Source organism: Rhinopithecus roxellana, chromosome 11 (genome assembly GCF_007565055.1).
Source record: "Rhinopithecus roxellana isolate Shanxi Qingling chromosome 11, ASM756505v1, whole genome shotgun sequence".
Lineage (NCBI taxonomy): Eukaryota > Metazoa > Chordata > Mammalia > Primates > Cercopithecidae > Rhinopithecus > Rhinopithecus roxellana.
This window is the reverse complement of record NC_044559.1, coordinates 18,789,076-18,809,277: the sequence shown is the minus strand read 5'-3', so window position 1 is coordinate 18,809,277 and position 20,202 is coordinate 18,789,076. Positions and strand designations below refer to the sequence as shown.

General features: G+C 41.7%; 1 protein-coding gene across 3 annotated transcripts in view; it reads right to left on the bottom strand.

Moving 5' to 3' along the window:
• Positions 1–20,202, bottom strand: part of SORCS1 (sortilin related VPS10 domain containing receptor 1) — a 596,232-nt gene that overhangs the window by 39,607 nt on the left and 536,423 nt on the right. For all 3 annotated transcript variants that reach the window (XM_030941406.1, XM_030941405.1, XM_030941407.1), the window contains exons 19-21: positions 13,290–13,476; positions 4,177–4,310; positions 1,884–2,007 (exon numbers count right to left, since the gene is read on the bottom strand). In XM_030941406.1, the coding sequence (XP_030797266.1) occupies positions 1,884–2,007; positions 4,177–4,310; positions 13,290–13,476 (445 nt within the window). The remainder of the gene's footprint in view (positions 1–1,883; positions 2,008–4,176; positions 4,311–13,289; positions 13,477–20,202) is intronic.

The window sequence follows — 20,202 nt, the reverse complement described above, 5'->3', positions numbered from 1 at the left end:
CCAAGAGCGAGAGAAAGGAAAAACAACAACAACAACAACAACAACATCCAGTGAAAATAAATGTGAGTCAGTTAAGTAGGATAGTTTCAGTGCATAGGCCCTGAGTCTAGATGGGTTGGGTTGCAAACCCAGCTACACCACTTGCTAGCTGGGGCAAGTTATTCATCACTCTGAAAAAATGGGGGTCATAATATCACCTGCTTTACGCTTCATAACAACCCTAGTTGTTAACAACTCGGGTTGTTATGAAGAATAAATGCATTCTCAGCACACAGAAAGGAGATGAAGAAGGGAAGAGAGGCAGACTTTGCTGCACTCTACACAGCCACTGTTTGACTGCCTCGTACCTCGCTAATGGGACATTGGTAGGAAAATCACAGCCCTGGTTTATTTCTTATTATCTGGGCTGATCAAGCCTTTCAGGAGGCAGGGAGAGAGAAGAAATTATAAAATCTAACACTCAGCCATGAAAGGAATAGTGTTAAGGCCTTTTGATCCTTAGATGTGTTCAAAGTTGCTTATAAGTTATTTTCTGATTTTGAAGGTCAAGTTCACAAGATGAGCATTAACAGAACCTGACTCCTCACAGGACAATCCAGTTCCAAATTATCTCATCAAAATCAATTGATTCTGGAACTGGCCAATTGATATTATTTGGACCACAAGCTAGGCTGTCTGTCTCTCTCTTGCTCTCTCTCTCTTTTTCTGTTTTTCTTTCGAGATGGAGTTTCTCTCTTGCTGCCCAGGCTAGAGGGCAATGGCGCGATCTTGGTTCAGTGCAGCCTCCGCCTCCCGGGTTCAAGCGATTCTCCTGCCTCAGCCTCCTGAGTAGCTGGGATTACAGGAATGTGCCACCATGCCTGGCTACATTTTATATTTTTAGTAGTGATGGGGTTTCACCATGTTGGTCAGGCTGGTCTCGAACTCCTGACCTCAGGTGATCCATCGCCTCGGCCTCCCAGTGCTGGAATTACAGACGTGAGCCACCATGCCCAGCCTCTCTCGCTCTCTTTCTCATCCTCCTTCCTTCCTCCCTCCTTCTGCCTCCTCTCTCTGCACAGCATTTCCTTTTCCTATGTAATTTCCACTTCTTATATTTCAAAAACTAATTTTTTCAGGATTCATATGTACCATTTCCATATTAATCATAAACATTTTTGCCATGTACTAGTAACAGTGCATATCCATATGACTATCTTTCCATGCAGAAAAAGATTTACCAAAATGAAATCAATCCATCAAGTGCCTTTTTCTTTCCAGTTTTCAATCAATGACTCCATCTTTTCATTTCAGTACATTTTCATTCCATCTAATACTGTGACCATATTCAATTTCCCCAACTGATCACAAAATTGTTCCATAGAGCCATTTGTTCAAATATCCAGTCTGTGGCTATGCACGGCATCTAATTGTTATGACTCTTAACCTAGCAGATAATTTTTTTTATGATACAGATTTGTGGAAGAGATTTTTAAAGTATTTAGACAATGGCAGATTTCCCTTATTAATCGAGAATTTTAAAGTTGAACTTAAAAAAAAGAGATTCAACATTAGCTATTTTATTTTGTAACTGGTATTCAAATATTACTACCATTCTAAGTAAAATGAGTTAGCCTTACACATCCTAAAATCCACTTTACCCTATGAGTGAGTGAATAGTCACTCCACCTCTAAGAAAACCCTTTCTGGATCCCATCACTGTTTTACCAGTGATTCAAATTTCCCTGCAGGAGGAGATGAGACTTGCCTCAGCTCTTTCTCAACTACTGCCCTCCATTCTCCAGGTAAAAGCCACGGCTGGGGGATGGTCTCGGGAATCATGGTACAAGAGAACCTCCTCTGAGCATGAAGACAGCAGCAGATCCACCGAGATGGGCACTCACCATATACTGCGATGGTCTTTGTGTCTTGTAGGATGGCATTCCCAGCTGAGACCTGCACTGTGATGGTATTCATTCCTTCTGAAGTAAATCTGAAAGATATGCTTCCCTCCAAGGTGATCAAAGGCTAAAATAAACAAGGGCCCAGAGTGAAGGGAAAGTTCTTTAGTTTAGTTGAGACAGCCGTTAACTCTGAGCCAACAATAGGCTGTCTAACCCAGTAGAGGCTCTTCCCGATGTACCACAATGGCACTGGGTCCCTCTATGCCTCCCCATCATCTCAAGTCCAAAACAGAAAAGAGGCTATTGGAGCAATGACTCCAAGGAAGTCTGCCTATTCATTGTGAATTCCTGATATCACCCTGATTCAGGGCTGGGGAGATGGATAGGTCTGGCTTGCTGGTGGGATATACGTCTCTCTTTATGCATGACCTACTCATATCAAGCAGATCCCTAATACAAGGAAACGATCAAAGCAAATGAGAACGGGGGCTCCTATTAATCCAGATGAAAGCAGCAGTCACTGAAAATCTATAAGCTGCCATGTGTTCATCTCCAGGGTGTACGATTTCTGTAGAATTACAATGGAACATGAATCTGGTACGCCAAAACCATACACTAGTTAAACAGCAGTGGCCTTGTGTGCTGGCCCCTCTGAGAAGCCTCATCAGCAGTTTCCTGGAAGTAGCTGCTGTGGAAACAAGCACTAATTGGATAGTGGTTTGAGGATTCAAAACAGAAAAAAAAAGAAAAAAAATTTGGAGTGGTGCCTGCAATACAATCGAATGCTGGGGTCCTAGAGGAAAAAATATTAGCCTACTGACCTCCCTCAGCACACACCTCACAAACATTTATTTCCCATCTTTTCTTAGTTAATTTAAAAATCACAATTCATTTAATTCCCAGAAAGAAGACTCAAGCCCAGCACGAGAAGCCTTTCCAATGGGATCTCTTGAGAATCTGGTTTTCTTTTCAAAGGAAACATTTTAAAAATGAAAAAACAATAGGAGGTACAAAAGAAAGTTGTTCAGTACATTCACCTTCTAGTACTAGTTTTCAAGGAGATGACATAGATTCCTCCTCTTCCACTATGGATAGAGGGCCCACTATGGGCTGAATTTACACGCATAGTTTCAGATGAAATTAAAAAGGGTCTCTTTTCAGTTTAGTTATGGTTGCAGAAGAGGTGAGAAGTTCTTTCCACTGTTTAGTTTCCTCCTGGGCCTGTGCAAAATTACATCTTCAGCTAAAGTCAACTTTCAGCTCCAGAGTAGAAAAATGTTCTTATTAAAATAAGAGACATCGTATTTGAAGAGCAAAGTCACCAAGTGAAAGAAGCTATGCTAGAAGAAGATGGAAGGTTTCAGCCCAAAGCAGTTCATCCCAGTGTCCTCTGGGGCCTCAGTTCTATTGCCTTATATTTGGAAGCACTTTAATTTCTGAGAATGGAATGAGTTCAAAACTGAAATAGACCACGCAGCCTGGTGCAGAGGCAAGAAAAATTAATGGAGGCATCAGAAGGCCTTAAATTTGGCCTCTGATGAAGCAGCTGGAAGAGATCAAAGCAAACCACTCCAGCTGCATCACCCTCACTTTTCTCATGTGCAAAATGAAAGACTTAGAGTAAATGAGGTGTTAGGTCTCTACTAGATTTAAAATTGCCACTGACTTTTGGGTATAGGGAACATTTGGAAAAACACAAAAAAGTTAAAGCTGACCTAAATAAATAAGAGTTTTTATTTAGGGGGAGGAGGCTGTCGGGGGTGGGTTGTAATGGAAATCTGTGGCTTGCACCTGTCCAGCATCCAGTTGCTTTGTTTTCTTTTGGTAATCACTTCTCCCCTTCTGCAGTTCATGTGGTTCCGAGAAGACTGACTTCCTCACCTCTCTCTCCACCCCCAGCACTGTGATCAAGACCTGGCCAGTAAGACTCAATTTCAGGACTGCTGTTAGAACTTTCAGGAAATAGAGTTTAATTTCTCTGCTAAGCTAGGGCTGCTAAGAGTCACTGCAAAGACAAGGGCATCTGGAGAAAAATGTCAACATAGAGGAAGGCAGAGATGAAACGCAGGTGAAGAGGGGCGAGAGAGAGAGAGAGAGAGAGAGAGAGAGAGAGAGAGAGAGATAACATAATGATGAGATACTTAAGCACCAAGGGAGCTTGTTGTCCTTGAAGCTATGACTGCTTCTACACTCTCGGGTTCATAAGCCATTTCCTTCCCTCCTTTGCTTCAGGCAGCATGATTTGAACTTCTGTCCCCAGACCGCATGTGGAACATGTGGAAGGTGAACCCACCTCCGTGTTGTTTCCGTACCACCACACATAGGTGAGGGTGCCCACTTGGCTGGGCCACAGCACCGCTGTTGCATTGACCTCTTTGTTCTTTGTGGTGACAAAGGGAAGAGACAGGTGCACGTGCTCCAGGGGACCTAAGGCACAAGAGAAAGAGAGGCCATGGAGGGGGAAGAGCTTCCTCTGCTCTGTCCTCCCTGCTCTGAAGAGAACACACATTTACTCCTGAAGCCCCCAAAACCTGGCTGCCATATTCCCTGAAAGAAGTGTTCAGATGCTTTCCCCACTTTGGAGAAAGAATACATTGAGCACAATTGCACCTTGACATTTTGCACTTGCCAATCTTTCTACCAGCTCTAAAACCTGAGTTAGGTGTCTGTAAAAGTTAAAAAACATTACAGGTAATTTATGAAGTCCTTAAGAACAGGCATCATTTGAGAGTTCACAAGGCGATGCAGTCTTTCCAAGAGGTTGTATCCTTGGGGGTAAACCAGAGTCGTGAAGACCTCATAGAATCCATGCTGGTGAAGGGTGGGTGGACAAATCTTCAAACCACTCTCCATGTAATTACCCTTTATTGTTTATTGGGTTTTAAAGATCTGTGTATGTGTGAATGTGTTTGTGTATGTGTCTGCAAAGCTGTCTAGTTAGGTAAGCATGGCACACATACTGTGTTTGCGGTTGAATTAAGTTCAACAAGGACAGAGGTGTGTGTGTGAGTAGACAGAGAGCTCTACGGTTCTCAGAAGATGCTCACTTACAATATAGAGTGATTTTATCTACAGAGGCCTATAAAAACTGGAAACCTTAATTAGATGTACCAACCTCACAAAGATGTGAATGCCCTCTTCATAAAGAACCATTAGGACCCTTCTTTTGACCCTCAATCTTTTCTTTGAGTCACTGTTTGCAAGCAAAATGCAGCTTCCTATGCATTTGCCATCCCCATCTTGGTCCCACGAGATGGAGGAGAGAGATAAATACCTCGGGCCTATTCACTTGGTTTATTACCTCCTCTTCTGCTTTTCCTTTAAATGTGTTTCCCAGAGTCCTGTGTTGAGACTTTTTCACTCTCTGCACACTTTTCTACTAGGCAACACCATCCGTAACTTAACCTTCAAATGTCAAATGCATGTGAAGGGCTTGAACACCCCTTTCTGGGCTCTAGACTCCTTCTGGGGGGACTAGACTTCTTTGGCTCCAGCAGTCAAATGTTCTCAAGGACCCTGTTATTTCCCTCTCCTGTATTCTCTACAGTTTGGTGATTAATGCTGACATTCATCCAGGAGCCCACTACAGAAACAGAAAGTCAATTTCAATTTCTTTTTTGTCATTCACGTCCATTTAGGAAACCGACAATTTGGTTCCATAAATATCTCTAAGATATTTATCTCACCCTCCCCAATCTGGCGCCCTGGTTCATACTCTAAGCACTTTCTCATTTCTCTTCCAGATTTTCCTGCCTCTAACCTTTCACTACCTGAATCCATCCTCCAAATGGAATGGCTGCAACAGTAATTTTTCTAGAAAGGCAAGCTGATCATGTTATTCATACTTGTTCAAAATTAAGATTCCCATGATCCGGCTGGGTGCGGTGGCCATGCCCATAATCCCAACACTTTGGGAGGGCAAGGCAGGTGGATCATGAGGTCAAGAGGTCGAAACTATCCTGGCCAATATGGTGAAACCCCATCTCTACTAAAAATACAAAAATTAGTTGGGCGTGGTGGTGTGTGCCTGTAGTCCCAGCTACTCAGGAGGCTGAGGCAGGAGAACTGCTTGAATCCAGGAGGCAGAGGTTATGGTAAGCCAAGATCACACCACTGCACTCCAGCCTGGTGACAGAGCGAGATTCCGTCTCAAAAAAAAAAAAAAAAAAGACTCCCATGATCCATTTATAATAACGATAGCTAACACATATTGATTTAAAATTTGTGAGACAGAAGACAGAGGCTGAAAACTTCTTGAGCGTAAGAATTCTTCATATTTATCTACATATGCAAAGACTAGCAGAGTTTCTAAGACATAATAGATGCTCAAGTATTCACTAGGTAAAACAAATGATATAACTTCCCATGTCTGCCTTTGTTCACGCTACTCCGTCTTCAGAGAATGAAAAGTCTGGTGATCAGCATACAGAATCAAACTGATCTTCTGGCTCATAAAGCATATGTTGAGAAGCAGTTGATTATAAGCCAGAACAGTTCAATGAAATAATAAAAGGGGAACATTTACTGAGTGATGACTACAACTAAATGTTCTGCTAAGGACTCTGTTTTTCTTATTCTATCCTCATGAAACAATCCTATGAAGTAGGCACTCATATCCTCCCCATTTAGAGATGAACAAAGTAAGGTGACTTTCCCTAGGTCATACAGCTAGGAAACATTATTTCTAGGGTATGAACCAAAGCAGTTTGGTTTCAGAGCCCTTGTTCTGGCCAGATGACAAGTGTTTGAAAGAACCTTTCCAGTCAAACAAAATAGCTATTAAGAGTTGCTGCTTCCTGATCAAGTAAATGTGTCCCGGGCATTGGAAAATGCACTTTCCACCTGGTTTCATTTATTGCACAAGTCTTGCTGTTTCCCCATCAAATGGTTTGTTCCAGCAAGCCACGTCCTGGTCCACCCCAGGGCCTCTGATTCTATACACCTTTCTTATGGCACCTGTCAGTCTTCAAGTCTCAGTTCCAGCATCCCCTCCTCTGTGAAATTCTTCCTGAGTCCCTCGATCTGAGTTAAATGAATCCATTAGAATACAATGACTAGATAAGCTATGCTAGAAATGCTAGTTCCATTCTAAAGAGGTTCACTTTGCTCCTCGCAATTTTTTTTTTTTTGGGGGGGGGACGGAGTCTCACTCTGTCACCCAGGCTGGAGTGCAATGGCACGATCTCGGCTCATTGCAACCTCTGCCTCCCAGGTTCAAGCAATCCTCCTGCCTCAGCCTCCCGAGTAGCTGGGACTACACACACACGCCACCATGCCTGGCTAATTTTTGTATTTTTAGTAGAGACAGGGTTTCACCATGTTGGCCAGGCTGGTCTCAAACTCCTGACCTTGTGATCTGCCCACCTCGGCCTCCCAAAGTGCTGGAATTACAGGCGTGAGCCACCGCGCCTGGCTGAGCATTTTTTAAAAGTCATAAACCAGAGTAAGAACAATGCTCTATGTCATTGTCTCAATGAAAAAATTCGAATCTTGTTAGTAAAACATGGTAATTCATTCACTCAGTCTTTTTGTGTTTTTTTGTTTTGTTTTGTTTTGTTGTTGTTTTTGAGACAGAGTCTCCCTCTATTGCCTAGGCTGGAGTGCAGTGGCACGATCTTGGCTCACTGCAACCTCCACCTCTCGGGTTCAAGCAATTCTCCTGCCTCAGCATCCCAAGTAGTTGGGTTACATGGGCGTGCCACCAAACCTGGCTAAGTTTTGACACCCGGCTAATTTTTGTACTTTTAGTAGATACGGGCTTTCACCATGTTGGCCAGGTTGGTCTCGAATTCCTGACCTCAAGTGATCTGCCCACCTCAGCCTCCCAAAGTGCTGGGATTACAGGCGTGAGTCACCGCGCCTGGCCCTCACTCAATAGTTCTTGAGTACTGTGAACTATTGGGTATTATTCTAGGTGCTGGGGATACCTGGTATTTGGTAGAGTTTAGGTATTTCTGAGGGAGGAGGGTGCTGGATGCATAAAGCAGAGGTAGGTGATAAGATGCTATTTTTGAAAGTGGGTTCATGGAAGGCCTCTCAGAGGAAATGGCATTTGAGCAGTGACCTGAATAAAGTGAAAGACAGCACCAAGAATCTATTTGGAAAGTTCCAGGGTGAGGGTAGAGTAAGTGAAAAGACCACGAGGAAGAGGGGTGCCTGCCATGTTTGAGAAATGTTCTTTTTTCCTTTTATTTTCACATAACCTCATTTTGGTCAGTGATGATTTTTATTTTTTATTTTTTTGAGATGGAGTTCAGTGGCACGATCTTGGCTCACTGCAACCTCTGCCTCCCAGGTTCAAGTGATACCCCTGCCTCAGCCTCGCGAGTAGCTGGGATTACAAGGACCTGCTATCATGCCCGGCTAATTTTTGTATTTTTAGTAGAGATGGGGTTTCACCATGTTGGCCAGGCTGGTCTCGAATTCCAAACCTCAGGTGATCTGCCTGACTCAGCCTCCCAAAGTGCTGGGATTACAGGCATGGGCCACCGCGCCCGGCCAGTGATGAATTTTGTAAGAGAAATTCAAGACACATAGTACGTTGGCCTTGTAGGCCCTGAAATACGTATATATGTGTTTGTATAAGTTCACGCTTACATGCATATATGTTATATATGTATACACATATGAAATTTATCTTTCAGATTCCCACAGCATCTTTTATTCATTTACTTTTCACGGGTTTAAAATACCTGGTTCCTGCTATCCAAAAGCCTATTCTTTGACCATCTCTGTTCATCACAGAGGGTGCAGTATGCCCTAATGGAGCCACAGAGGTGAAACTCCAGACCCTGGAGGCTCCCAGCTGGCTGGCTGCATTAAGTAGAGAGCTGAACGGGCAGATATGGCTCCTTCAGACAGGTGCCTGCAATGCACAAAAGGGACAGTAGGTGGCGCTGCATCATTCCATATGAATCTTTCTGGAAAGGTGGTTGAAAGAATTGGGGAATTGTGTGAATTGGGTTTCCCTTCTCTTTTCTTGTTTATAGCCCTCCTGTGCTGCAGGAAACAACTGATGCCTGAGGCTGCATATTGTGTGTGTGTGTGTGTGTGTGTGTGTGTGTGTGTGTGTGTGTGTGTGTGTGTGTTTACCGGCTGCTGTGGCCTGCCTGCAGCATTTATGTTTCAGAGACCTTTGGCCACCTAATTAAATATTGTGCACATATCATATTGCTATTTGTCTGCAATGTGTAAAAAAGCTACTAGAAGAAATAAGAGTGATTCAAACCATAAAGTTGAGATCCTAAAACAGAGTTTCTCAAACTCTAGTGTACATAAAAATCATACTAATCTGTTCAAAGCAGATTATGATGCCATACTTCCAGGAATCCTAATTCAGTGGGTCAGGGATAAGACCCAGAAACTACATTTTTATCGTTTAATTTGGGGGCAGGTGGCTCATTAAGCCACACTTTACAAAATCCTAGTCTGACATTTGCTGGTCAATAAAATGATGGTGTGAACAGTTGAAAAACTACGTGGGTTTTCAAGCTACACAGATAATTTTACTCTAAGATGGGGCCAGAAAGTCTTCTGCACATGGCTCTTATATAAGGGAACAGCTAAGGGAAGCGGTTTAGCAAGAACTAGAAGATCCACCTTATCTTTTTTTTTTTTTTTCCACTTCCTGTTCTGCAAGTTTGCAGTCTTCACTGATTTTTTTTTTTCTGCAAGACTGGCTGCGACAGGGCAGCTTTCTGAGCAGAAATCTGCATGCTCTGTGAATCCTCTGCCCCATCCAACTGAAGGCAACACTGGCTGCAGCACGTGTCTCATTAGTTTGCAAACTAGCAGAGCACAGTGAATACTATCCCCAAGGAATTACCAACTGTCAGGCTACAACAGATTACCAGGCGCCCAGCAAGACCGGGCCCACTCCTGAAACACTAGGCAGGAACATCGGCTCCATTTGTTTCAGGTGACATTTGCAAACCCATCTTTTTTTTCAAACCCTCTGGTTTGGAATCAAATCACCTTTCTGCACTGGAGAGTGGTCGGAATGTGTATGTGAGACAGGCAATGGGCTTTCAGGATTGCCCCCAGGGTAGGAATGGGGGAGGGACAGAGGACAGGCTTGGTGAGCTAAGAGTTGCTGCTCCCTACAATCCACTAAGTCCAAATGTATATGCTACTTTGTGATGATAGAAAAATCAAGTTTTACTAGGTGCCAGGGTATCATATATTTTGCTTGATGGGACTTTTGGGAATGAGATGCGCATCTGCTTGACAGAGGAGAACATCGAGGCTCAGAGAGACGGAGTGACTTCTCCAGGAGTTTGAACCAAAATCTGGACCTAGTCAGAATGCCCGACTCAGTCCAATGCTTTTTTTTCCCCTATAAAGCCACCTCTCACTGCCATATCATGGCACTTTGGCACCTACAGTCACTCATGACACCCTCCAGCTTTAAGATGCTTGAGAGTGTGACTCAGTCATGTTCTTGTTCTGACTTGCTTTGAGCGTAAAGTGAGGCCAGAGTCACAGTGCTTCTCCAATCCTTGATTTCTCCATCTGAAAGACAAGGCCAGAAGTCTATTACGGTATAGATGTGAAGATGAGCAAAATGAGTTTGTGTGCATAGCAAAGCACCCTGGATCCTTTAGGAGGGAGGTACTAACCAGGCATGTCAGAATCTGCTGAAACAGTTATGACATGAGTTTATATATCTGTGAGTTAGCAAACAGCTTCAAACATGACCTTGTTTTTAACACAATTAGTACCCAAGAGCCAGGCTTAGAAAAAAGTTCCATTATATGAGGCATGCTTATCCAACCACTTAACCCAAGATGAGTCTACAAAATCAAATTCAGAACACGAAACATTCCATTACAAATTATCTTCCTCTAAGATTAAGGTCAAATATTTTATCCAATCAACTAGGCTAATGAAATGAAAGAATTGCAAGTGAATGAGAAACTGGTTTCTTTTAGAAGGGTTTCAGCAGCCCTTAATCTTGAGCAGAGACAATCTCTATGTGTGTTGTTTTCCTCTCCAGGATTTTGTTAACTAGGGAGGAGTCTTGCAGGGGAGCAGTAGACACCTCAACAGGTATGATCACACACATAGGAACGAGAAAAAGCCTACAGAGTGACAAAGAGGTGAAGCTATGGAAGATTTAATGGGAGACCCAGAAAATTTAGATCAGAAGCTGATACTGGCTTTTAAATCAGTATTTACATGTGATTGGACTACGGTAGATGTATAACAAATTTGTGGTATACGGAACACAATTATAATTTGTAAGGAAGCTAGTTCTCTGGCAAAATTACCCCTTATAGAATAAGCTATAAGATATGATATGATCTAGGTAGGAGCCATTCTCGGCAAACGTGCTGTCATTTTCTTTTTTTTTTTTTTTTGTTTTTTGAGACGGAGTCTCGCTCTGTCGCCCAGGCTGGAGTGCAGTGGCCAGATCTCAGCTCACTGCAAGCTCTGCCTCCCGGGTTTACGCCATTCTCTCGCCTCAGCCTCCCGAGTAGCTGGGACTACAGGCGCCCGCCATCTCGCCCGGCTAATTTTTTGTATTTTTTTTAGTAGAGACGGGGTTTCACCGTGTTAGCCAGGATGGTCTCGATCTCCTGACCTCGTGATCCGCCCATCTCGGCCTCCCAAAGTGCTGGGATTACAGGCTTGAGCCACCGCGCCTGGCCCGTGCTGTCATTTTCATTGCAAGTTATTTTTGTTACTAATCATTAATGTTTGTGATGTATTTTTAAATATTTTAGCGTGATCATTTCTATGATACCATTGCTATCATTTCCCTACATACTAACATATAGGGAGGTATTATGTCTTAGTGAGTGGCAAGTCCTGAATGTCTATATAGGATGAGTCAGGGATGGCAGTTAGATGGAAGGGAGCCCCCGTGGTGAGTCCTGAACTATGTAGTTGTGCAACAAGCACACTGCTTCTATCCAAAATGTTTGTTTCTTCAAGATGATCTGTAAAGAGTAGGGGGTAGATGGTAAAAGCTATGGAGACAGCTCCTCCAATCCCAAGCCACTCTTGTCGCTGACACTGACCTTAGTTAGCAAGAGCTAGGATCCTTGCGGCAGGTGGACCTGAGTCTGAAGCATGGTTCTGCTAGATAGTAGGTTGGCCACTTCAAGCAAGTAACTTAAGCTCTCTGAACCTCAACACTTTTTGTAAATAGGGTTACTAATAGTGCGTATTTCATAGGACTGTTTTGAGAAGTGAGATAATATACATTAAGAGCCTGTTTAGCACAAAGTCTGGAATATACTGTAAACTGTAGCCAAAAATAGACAGACCGAGTTGGCACACTGGGAATCATGTGTAACTTTGTCTAGACCCAAATAAACGAGTGCATGTTTCTTTGAAGCACCTCTGCCATGAGAGTACAGGAGACAGAGATCAGAATTACTGACATGTTAGGAAGACTCAACAACCAAAACATCCTTGGTCATCGCTTAATAGCCTTGCTCTCTCACTGGACCACAGCAGCTAAAAAAGAAAATGTTCTAATTGATACTTTCTGTATTCAGTTTTGTTCCATGGGCAAGGTGCAGAGGAGAGGCATGGAGTAATGATGCCTGGCCTTCAGACTCTTGGACTAAAACTTGACATTTGAACAAGGCCATTCATATAAAGGAGCTACTTTCATTTAAAGGAAACAATTTTGTTAGTAATCAACAAAAGTCGTATGACTGGGAAACCCCTTACACCTAACATATCAATGACACATGAGCACACATAACTTAGAAGTTATTATTGTCTCATCAAACTTACTCCCATCTTCAGAATCCCCAGTGAGGGAAAAGCTTTAGCATTTCTTGGAACTGTTTCCTACTACAGTTTCCTTAACATTGTTTTTATACTCTTTCTCTCTACACCACCTTCTCTCTAACACCAAGTCATCCACAGATAGAAGCCCAGGAAACATATTTTTTTTAGAAAAGGAGCAAAACTCTAAAAGGATTATTAATAGCAACATATTATGAGAAGATGGAAATAATCAGATGGTGAGAAATTTCTTTACTTGGGCTAATTCTCAATGCATTAGATTGAGTGGTGCATGCGGATTGTTTACAACAATTTCTGACCCCCCCCCCCCCCCAAAACCAAATTTCTTTGTTTCAACCAAATAGCTCTGCAAGTTGCTCAGGCCCAGCCTCCAGATTCAAGTGTTGCATCTTCAAGGCACCTGGGGTAGAGGGGAAATGCAATGAGAATTTGAAGCAATCCAGAGAGTCCAGGATTATTCAAATTCTACTCTTTGCTTTTCTTCTTACTCTTTCCTTATTTTGGTCTCTTAATCACTTCTTCCCCATTCCCCTTCTGCTAAAAGATAACTAGTGCACTTCTTCTAGATATAAAATTGTGAATTCTATTTGAAAGGACGCAATGTTTAAGATAGGTCATAAACCAACAACAGTAATAACATACAAGTTACATGTAAGTACAGGACGGCGCTGTCAGAACCCAGACTGTTGTCCACCTGCACGGTCACACGGAAAATGCCCACGTTCTGATAGACGTGTTTGATCCCATCTTCCGTGGAGCTGAGATTGACGTAAGACACCGCGATACCATCGCCGAAGTCCACTTGGATGAGTGTCCGCTGAACATCACCCTGAAAAACAGCCCAACATCAGAGGGAAGGAGTCAGTGTTCGGCTGCTCCTGCCTAGGGGACTGGGGACTATGGCTTGTCCTAGTCCCTGGCTCAGGCATGACAGCAGCCCTGGCTCGCTCCTACAGCTAGGAGCATCTGCCTGCCTTTGACAGAATCCCTGTGACATTCCCTGGCAGGCAAGAGTTTGCTATGATGGATACACTCCAAATCTGAAGGACACCAACTACTATAAGTTTCAGGGATTTGAAAATTAAAAGTGCTTGATTATCAGCTGCAATGTGATATTCATTTCCTCCAAAGGCTTTGGTAATAGTCTTAGCATCTATAAGGATAAAAGGTGTACACACACAACTTAAAAAATTTAGCTTACCTGGGTCAGGCGCAGTGGCTCATGCCTGTAGTCCCAGCACTTTGGGAGGCTAAGGCAGGCAGATCACAAGGTCAAGAGATCAAGACCATCCTGGCCAACATGGTGAAAGCCTGTCTCTACTAAAAATACAAAAATTAGCTGGGCATGGTGGCACATGCCTAGAGTCCCAGCTACTCGGGGGGCTGAGGCAGGAGAATTGCTTGAATCTGGCAGGCAGAGGTTGCAGTGTGCCAAGATCGAGCCACGGCACTCCAACCTGATGATGGAGTAAGACTCCATCTCAAAAAAAAAAATTTAGCCTACCTGACTGACATGGTAATGGACCACTCCACTTCCTGTGTCTTCAGGACCACCCCTCAACCCGAATCCCCCTTGTTATTTCTCATTCCCTAATTGTATCATAGGAAGGATGGAAGACACTTTGCCTGATATCTGATATGACACTGGACTCAGCACTGTTATTATTTGAGATAATAATGGTTGATTCTTTTATGCTTTAGCATTTCAAACTATCAAAATGATCTCATGTTATTCTTCACAGATTCTTAGTCTAGTCTGGAGAGAGGAGTAGGCAATCTTTTTTATAGATCTACTTTACAGATGAAGAAGGTGAAGTCAAAAAAGATGTCATCACTTGTTCAAGGTTAACACAGCTAGTCAGCGGCGATCCTGGGATTCTAACCCACCTTTCTGCACTTCCAGGTCATTCATTATAGAGAGAATATAGCACTGTGGGCAATCAAGGCTCTCCTGGGCATGAATTCTCATGTGCCATTAACAAGCTGGAAGACTTCATGCAAGTCATTCAGTCTCCTTCAGTCTCAGTGACAAATCTATGAACTGGGTATAATAATACCTTACTGTCTTAAAGAGCTGTTGTAAAAAATACGCAGGAAATTAATTACAGATTAATTAGTTATCTGTAAAATGCTACATAAAAATGACTGTAAATCAATGTAGCTGTAAAAGACCTACTATTGTCCCTTTAAAGCTTAATTGAAATTGTGTGGTTCCAAATTTCCCATGGGTAGGCAGAAGAAGATAAATTCTGCATTATAAAATCCCAGACCTGTAAAAAAAGAAATGGCCTTTGGAACAACAGTTTAGATTCTTAAGGAAAAAAGTTGCTTAGACCCCATTGACAAAAACCAGCTTCCTTCACACACAGTCCATCCTTTAACCAATTTTGTTGTTGCTCTTAGCCTTTCCCACTTTCAGGAAAGAAAAAAACAAAAACCTTTGAACTAGAAACGTATTTTCGATTAAGTAAGGTTCATATGGTATCATATTTTTTGAAAAGGCCAAGTTTAAAATGTTGACATTTAAAAGATTAATTCACAGGGAAAAGAAAAGTAGTTCAAATCCTATGAATCTGTGTGACCTACTCCTCTGCTCTATGCCCAGCCAAGCATTGTGTCTGGGACTCACAGCAGTGGACTCTCAATAAGTACACAGGCACAAATTCTACCCCAGGGTAAAAAGAGAAATTCCATTCAAAACTACAAAATAAATATCCACAAGCCCAGACATTGTGCACTTACTTGAATTCCCTTCACTAATAAATATAAATGTCAACTATTCTTGTTGACGTGCCCTTCATTTAAACAACCAAAGTGGACTGATCAATTTCTCATTCTGTTTCCAGTTAGTTTCCACTCCTAATTTTTAACAGAGTTGCCAGGAAGACAGCCCTAGGTGTGGGCATGGGGAAAGAGCCCACTTTTGGAGCAAGTATCTGAGGGAAACAGTAAGGATATCTGGGGTTATCCACGGAATAAAACAAGGAATGCAGTTTCCACTAGAGAGGAGCAGGACATGAGGGAAGAGGGAGACAGACAAGTTTAATGCACTTTGTGGCAACTGAGTGAGCATCAGGCAGGAGCCATCATTTGCAAAAGGACAGAGGGGAGATTCACACCTTCAGTCAACTCTACTTCAGCCTCCACTGAGAGAGAGGAGACACACAGGTGGGAAGAATACAACTTTGGCTGCCATTGCTTGAGTCTACCTTGCCTTGCCCTTTCTGTCTGGTCTTCATCACTTCCTTTTTGTTGTTCTGCATCAAGACCAGTTACATAAAAGCCCTCCAATTTCTATCTCTCTTGATGTCTACTGTCTGTCTTGCTGCGTTTTGTTTCATGATAGGATTCTTCATTCTCCATTCATGGAATGTTCTCTGCCTATATAACGGGTGAAAGGATGGAGCTACTCAAAGTTTGGACTGGTGCATTAATTAGTAAGGTTTCCATTACAGAGTCAGGCTACTAGGGTGTTAGGTCAGGTATTTTACATATAATTATATAACAGATCATACTTTAGACGATAGAATCAGGTATTAAGTTTAACATGCACCTGACAGCCCCTGAAGACAAAGGCATGGAATTCTCCAATCAAATGTGAAGTCCCCAGGACCTCCTGATGTTGGGACAGACAGACCTCTGGGCTTGGACTCTGCACTAAGAGACAAGAATGTCAAGGGACCATGTATGACAGCAGAAGGCAGCAAATTATATTCCTGCTGTCACTTTCCACTAAAGGTGGACAAACTAGATTCCATGCCTTTTCCTTCAGCAGCTCTCAGGTGAGTGGTAAGACTAATACCACTGTAACAGCTTCATACTGGGGCTCATCTGTCATTAGATTCTGGTGTTCCTGGGCTCAAATGACTGCTGGAAGCAAGGATGCCAGCCACTTTCAGAGAATAAGAAACCGAGCAAAGGGATGGCAGCCCAAGTCCTAATAACTATTGACTAGGCATACTCACCCTACCAACTCTCTGGTCATTCATTCACCCAACTGTCAGATATTTATTGAGTGTCTATCTCATGTCAGTCACCAAATGGGAAAATGTTATTAAGCAAGCAATAGCCAAACAAACAAAACAAATATGGCCTGGGCTTTCATGAGCTTACAGACCACTAGTGAAACACATGTACTTTAATTAACTAATTATGCAAATAAAAATTATTGCAGGGTGACATGAAGGAAAGGTACATGGAGTTGTAAGCTTTTGCAATACGCAGGACTAGAGAGCTGATCTGATTGGGAATTTCAAAGCAGGCTTCCAAAAGGAAGTGATATCTGAGCTAAGAATACCTGAAAGAAGCAGGTAAATTAACCAAATGGAGGAGATGAATGAAAGAGGTACAACTGAGAGAGTGCAGGCCAGGGGAACAGAGGGAACAGATGTCCAAAGGCCCTGTGGTAGAGGGAGATAGTACGGTTGAAGAAATTAAAAAAGAAGGAGGAAAAAGAGAGAGAGAACAAGAGCATGTTACCAAATGAGGTTAAAGCAGAGAAAAATACCTTTTCGGACTTGTGAGTCAAATTCCTGATTTTTATCTTTCTCCTAAGAGCAATGAGAAGCCATTGAAGTGTTTTAATTTTTAAATGTTTTTAAAATTTTAATTGATAATAATCACATATATTTATGGGGGTATATGCGATATTTCAATACATGTATATAATGTGCAGTGATCAAATCAGGGTAACTGTGACATCTATAACCTTGAATCTTTTTTATTTCTTTGTGTTGGAAACATTCAAATTCCTTTCCTCTAGCTATTTTGAAATATATGATAAATTACTGTTAATGACAGTTAACACTGTACTGTGCTATAGAACATTAGAACTTATTCCTCCTGTCTCACTGTGATTTTGGACCCATTAACCAATCTCTGCCTACCCAGCCTCTTGTAGCTACCATTCTACTCTCCTATTCTGTGAGATCAACTTAATGATTCAAGTGTTCTAAGTAGGGGTTTAAGGGAAGATGGCATGATGATATTTTTAATTAAAAATGATCACTCTGGCTATTGGAGATGAACTGGAAGGGGATCCAAGTGTGCTGGAAAGCCAATTTGGAGGTATTCTAGGATAGATGATAGTAGATTAAACAAAAAAACAAACAAACAAAAAAGCTCCAGCAGAAAATTATATGCACCTTTCTGTCAAAATTAATTCTCATAGTTTATTGGTTTTGAAATCAGTAATTCTGAGCCTTTGATATCAACATCTCTTTTAGGAGTTTTATTTCTTGATCTTGATGTCCAACTACTACCCACGATCCAGCAGTGTTTTGAGGCCTCTCAGAGGATGCCCAGTCCTGCTGCAGTCTGAGGTCTGCAGCCGATGCTGGGCTGTAGCGAAGGCTGAGGTCCTCTCATTCTGATTGTTGAACATTAGGTCTTCTTGTGGTCGGATTCATCTGAAGATGAACACTACAGCACAAGTTGATGCTATTCTTACTTGGTTTTAATATGATGAAACAGCTTTACCAGGACGCTTTAGGACTGTAAATACTAAGGTTGTAATAAGGCTGGGAATGGAAAGACTAAACTCATTGTTTGTGGACTGGAGCATAATCACAAACAAAAGTGACATAATACATATGCAGCCAAGATTAGCAAACTTCGCTAGAAAAATGAGTTGTTGGGTGGTACTAGGGTAGACTGTGTGAACTCCATGGGTCTGAGAAGTGTCTGGTTAATGGCTGTATCTTCAGTGACTTAATGTAATGCCTGCGAATGATCCTTTTTAGTTCCATATAATTTGAAAATTGCACATTTCTATTGTGTTTGTCAAAATTATTTCTTATATATTATCTCATGTGGATGTTAGGACTCTAGGAGATAGAAAGGACAGATGTTATTTATGTTTGATACACCAGAAAATCTGGAGTACAGAGGGGTTAAGTAAGATGCATAAAGTCATGTAGCTAGTTAGAGACCTACAAAAGGGTTTAAGAAGATTTGTGCTTTGACTTGACCTATTCAGTTCAGTTCTCTTTGAGTTTCTTTAATTGAAATTCCTTGCAATATTTCTCTCAGACCAAGAGGAAGGTGGTAACAAAGATAAAGTATTATTTTCTTTTCTTGCTTGACTGTATTCCTGGCTTTGACTCTTTTCCTCTCCCACAATGATAGGTTGGCATTTACTCAACACTCTGCTTCTGTCTACCTGCTAGTAAAACAGTATTATGTTTAAGCCATAAAGAAGATAGAGAATATGAGAAACAATTGGTATTCATAATCAGTAGTCAGTAAAGTCATGTGTATAATTAAGTGAAAAATACTTCAATCTAATAAATCAAAAGAAATCATTTCTGAAACTAAATCCAGGCTGGCAAACATCTAGACTATTATAAAATTCTTTAGATCTAATGCTCTTTAGTCACATGTCCTAATACAGACACAGAATTCAGAAGACTAGTTCAAAAGAAGTTCCTGAGAAAGGCACAAAACCCACATGAAGTCCACGTGATGATTCTATTCTCCAAGGGCATTGCTGACTTCTAGAATAGAAAAACAAATATATCAAATGGCCACCAGGAAGCCAATATTAACCTGAGCAATGAAAGGTGTGTGAACCTATCAGTTCCTGTAACACAGATTCACAGAAGAATGGGAAAATAAATGCTATGGAAACTCAACACTGACAGCCTCAGTCCAGAAATGTGACTCCAAGATGTCCCTTAAGGCATCAGAGACCCATTGTAGACAGATACCAGGCTCGTATATCAGAACCTGGTCCATGCAAGCACAGCAGTGGCCCTGACTCAAGCTTCGTATGAGCAAAAACTACATTGCAGAAAAATCACTAGTATAACCCATTTTTAATTAAAAAAAGCAACAAATAACACAGTAAATATAATAAATCTGTGTGTGTTTGTGTGAGTACAGAGAAAGGTGATAGCAAAGGTAGCCCAGACTGTTAATATTGATTACCCTGGAAGTGGAGTGAAGTGAGGGGCAGGAAGGGATCAGCAGGATTAAAAGAAAGGAGTGAATGAGGGGAAATACATATTTCTACAAATTTAAAAGCGGGTAGAGGACTGTATAACACAAGAAACATTACAAAATACAACATTATACCTCTACTATTACTGTAAATATTTTAATATGGATTACATACATTGGAAATAACCAATGTAACACAGACTTTGTTTTGACTGTTGATGGAATATAACCAGCTGGATTTATGTTGTTATTTTTGTGTTCTTTTGACCACAAAGTAAGATTTTTCACACGTCATTAAGCAGCATTGAGTGATAGAAAGGAAATCAGATTATTTCAGCCATTTCTTTATATGACTAAGGATATTTAGGCAGAGTAGAGCATATGAAATAAAAGTAACTCACCATTATCCTGCATACCCTACTCTAAGGAGGTAGACTCAGGTTAGCAAGGTCTCAACAAGAAGTGGAAAAGGAAATAACATTTCAATGTACCCTGGCATTCAAAGAAGAGATTTCATCAGCCAGTGTAGTAAATACATGGAGAGAAAAGCTATCCTCCTGTGTTTATTCAGAACAGTGAACTATGGCATGTGACTTCGTACACAAAGTGAGAGTGC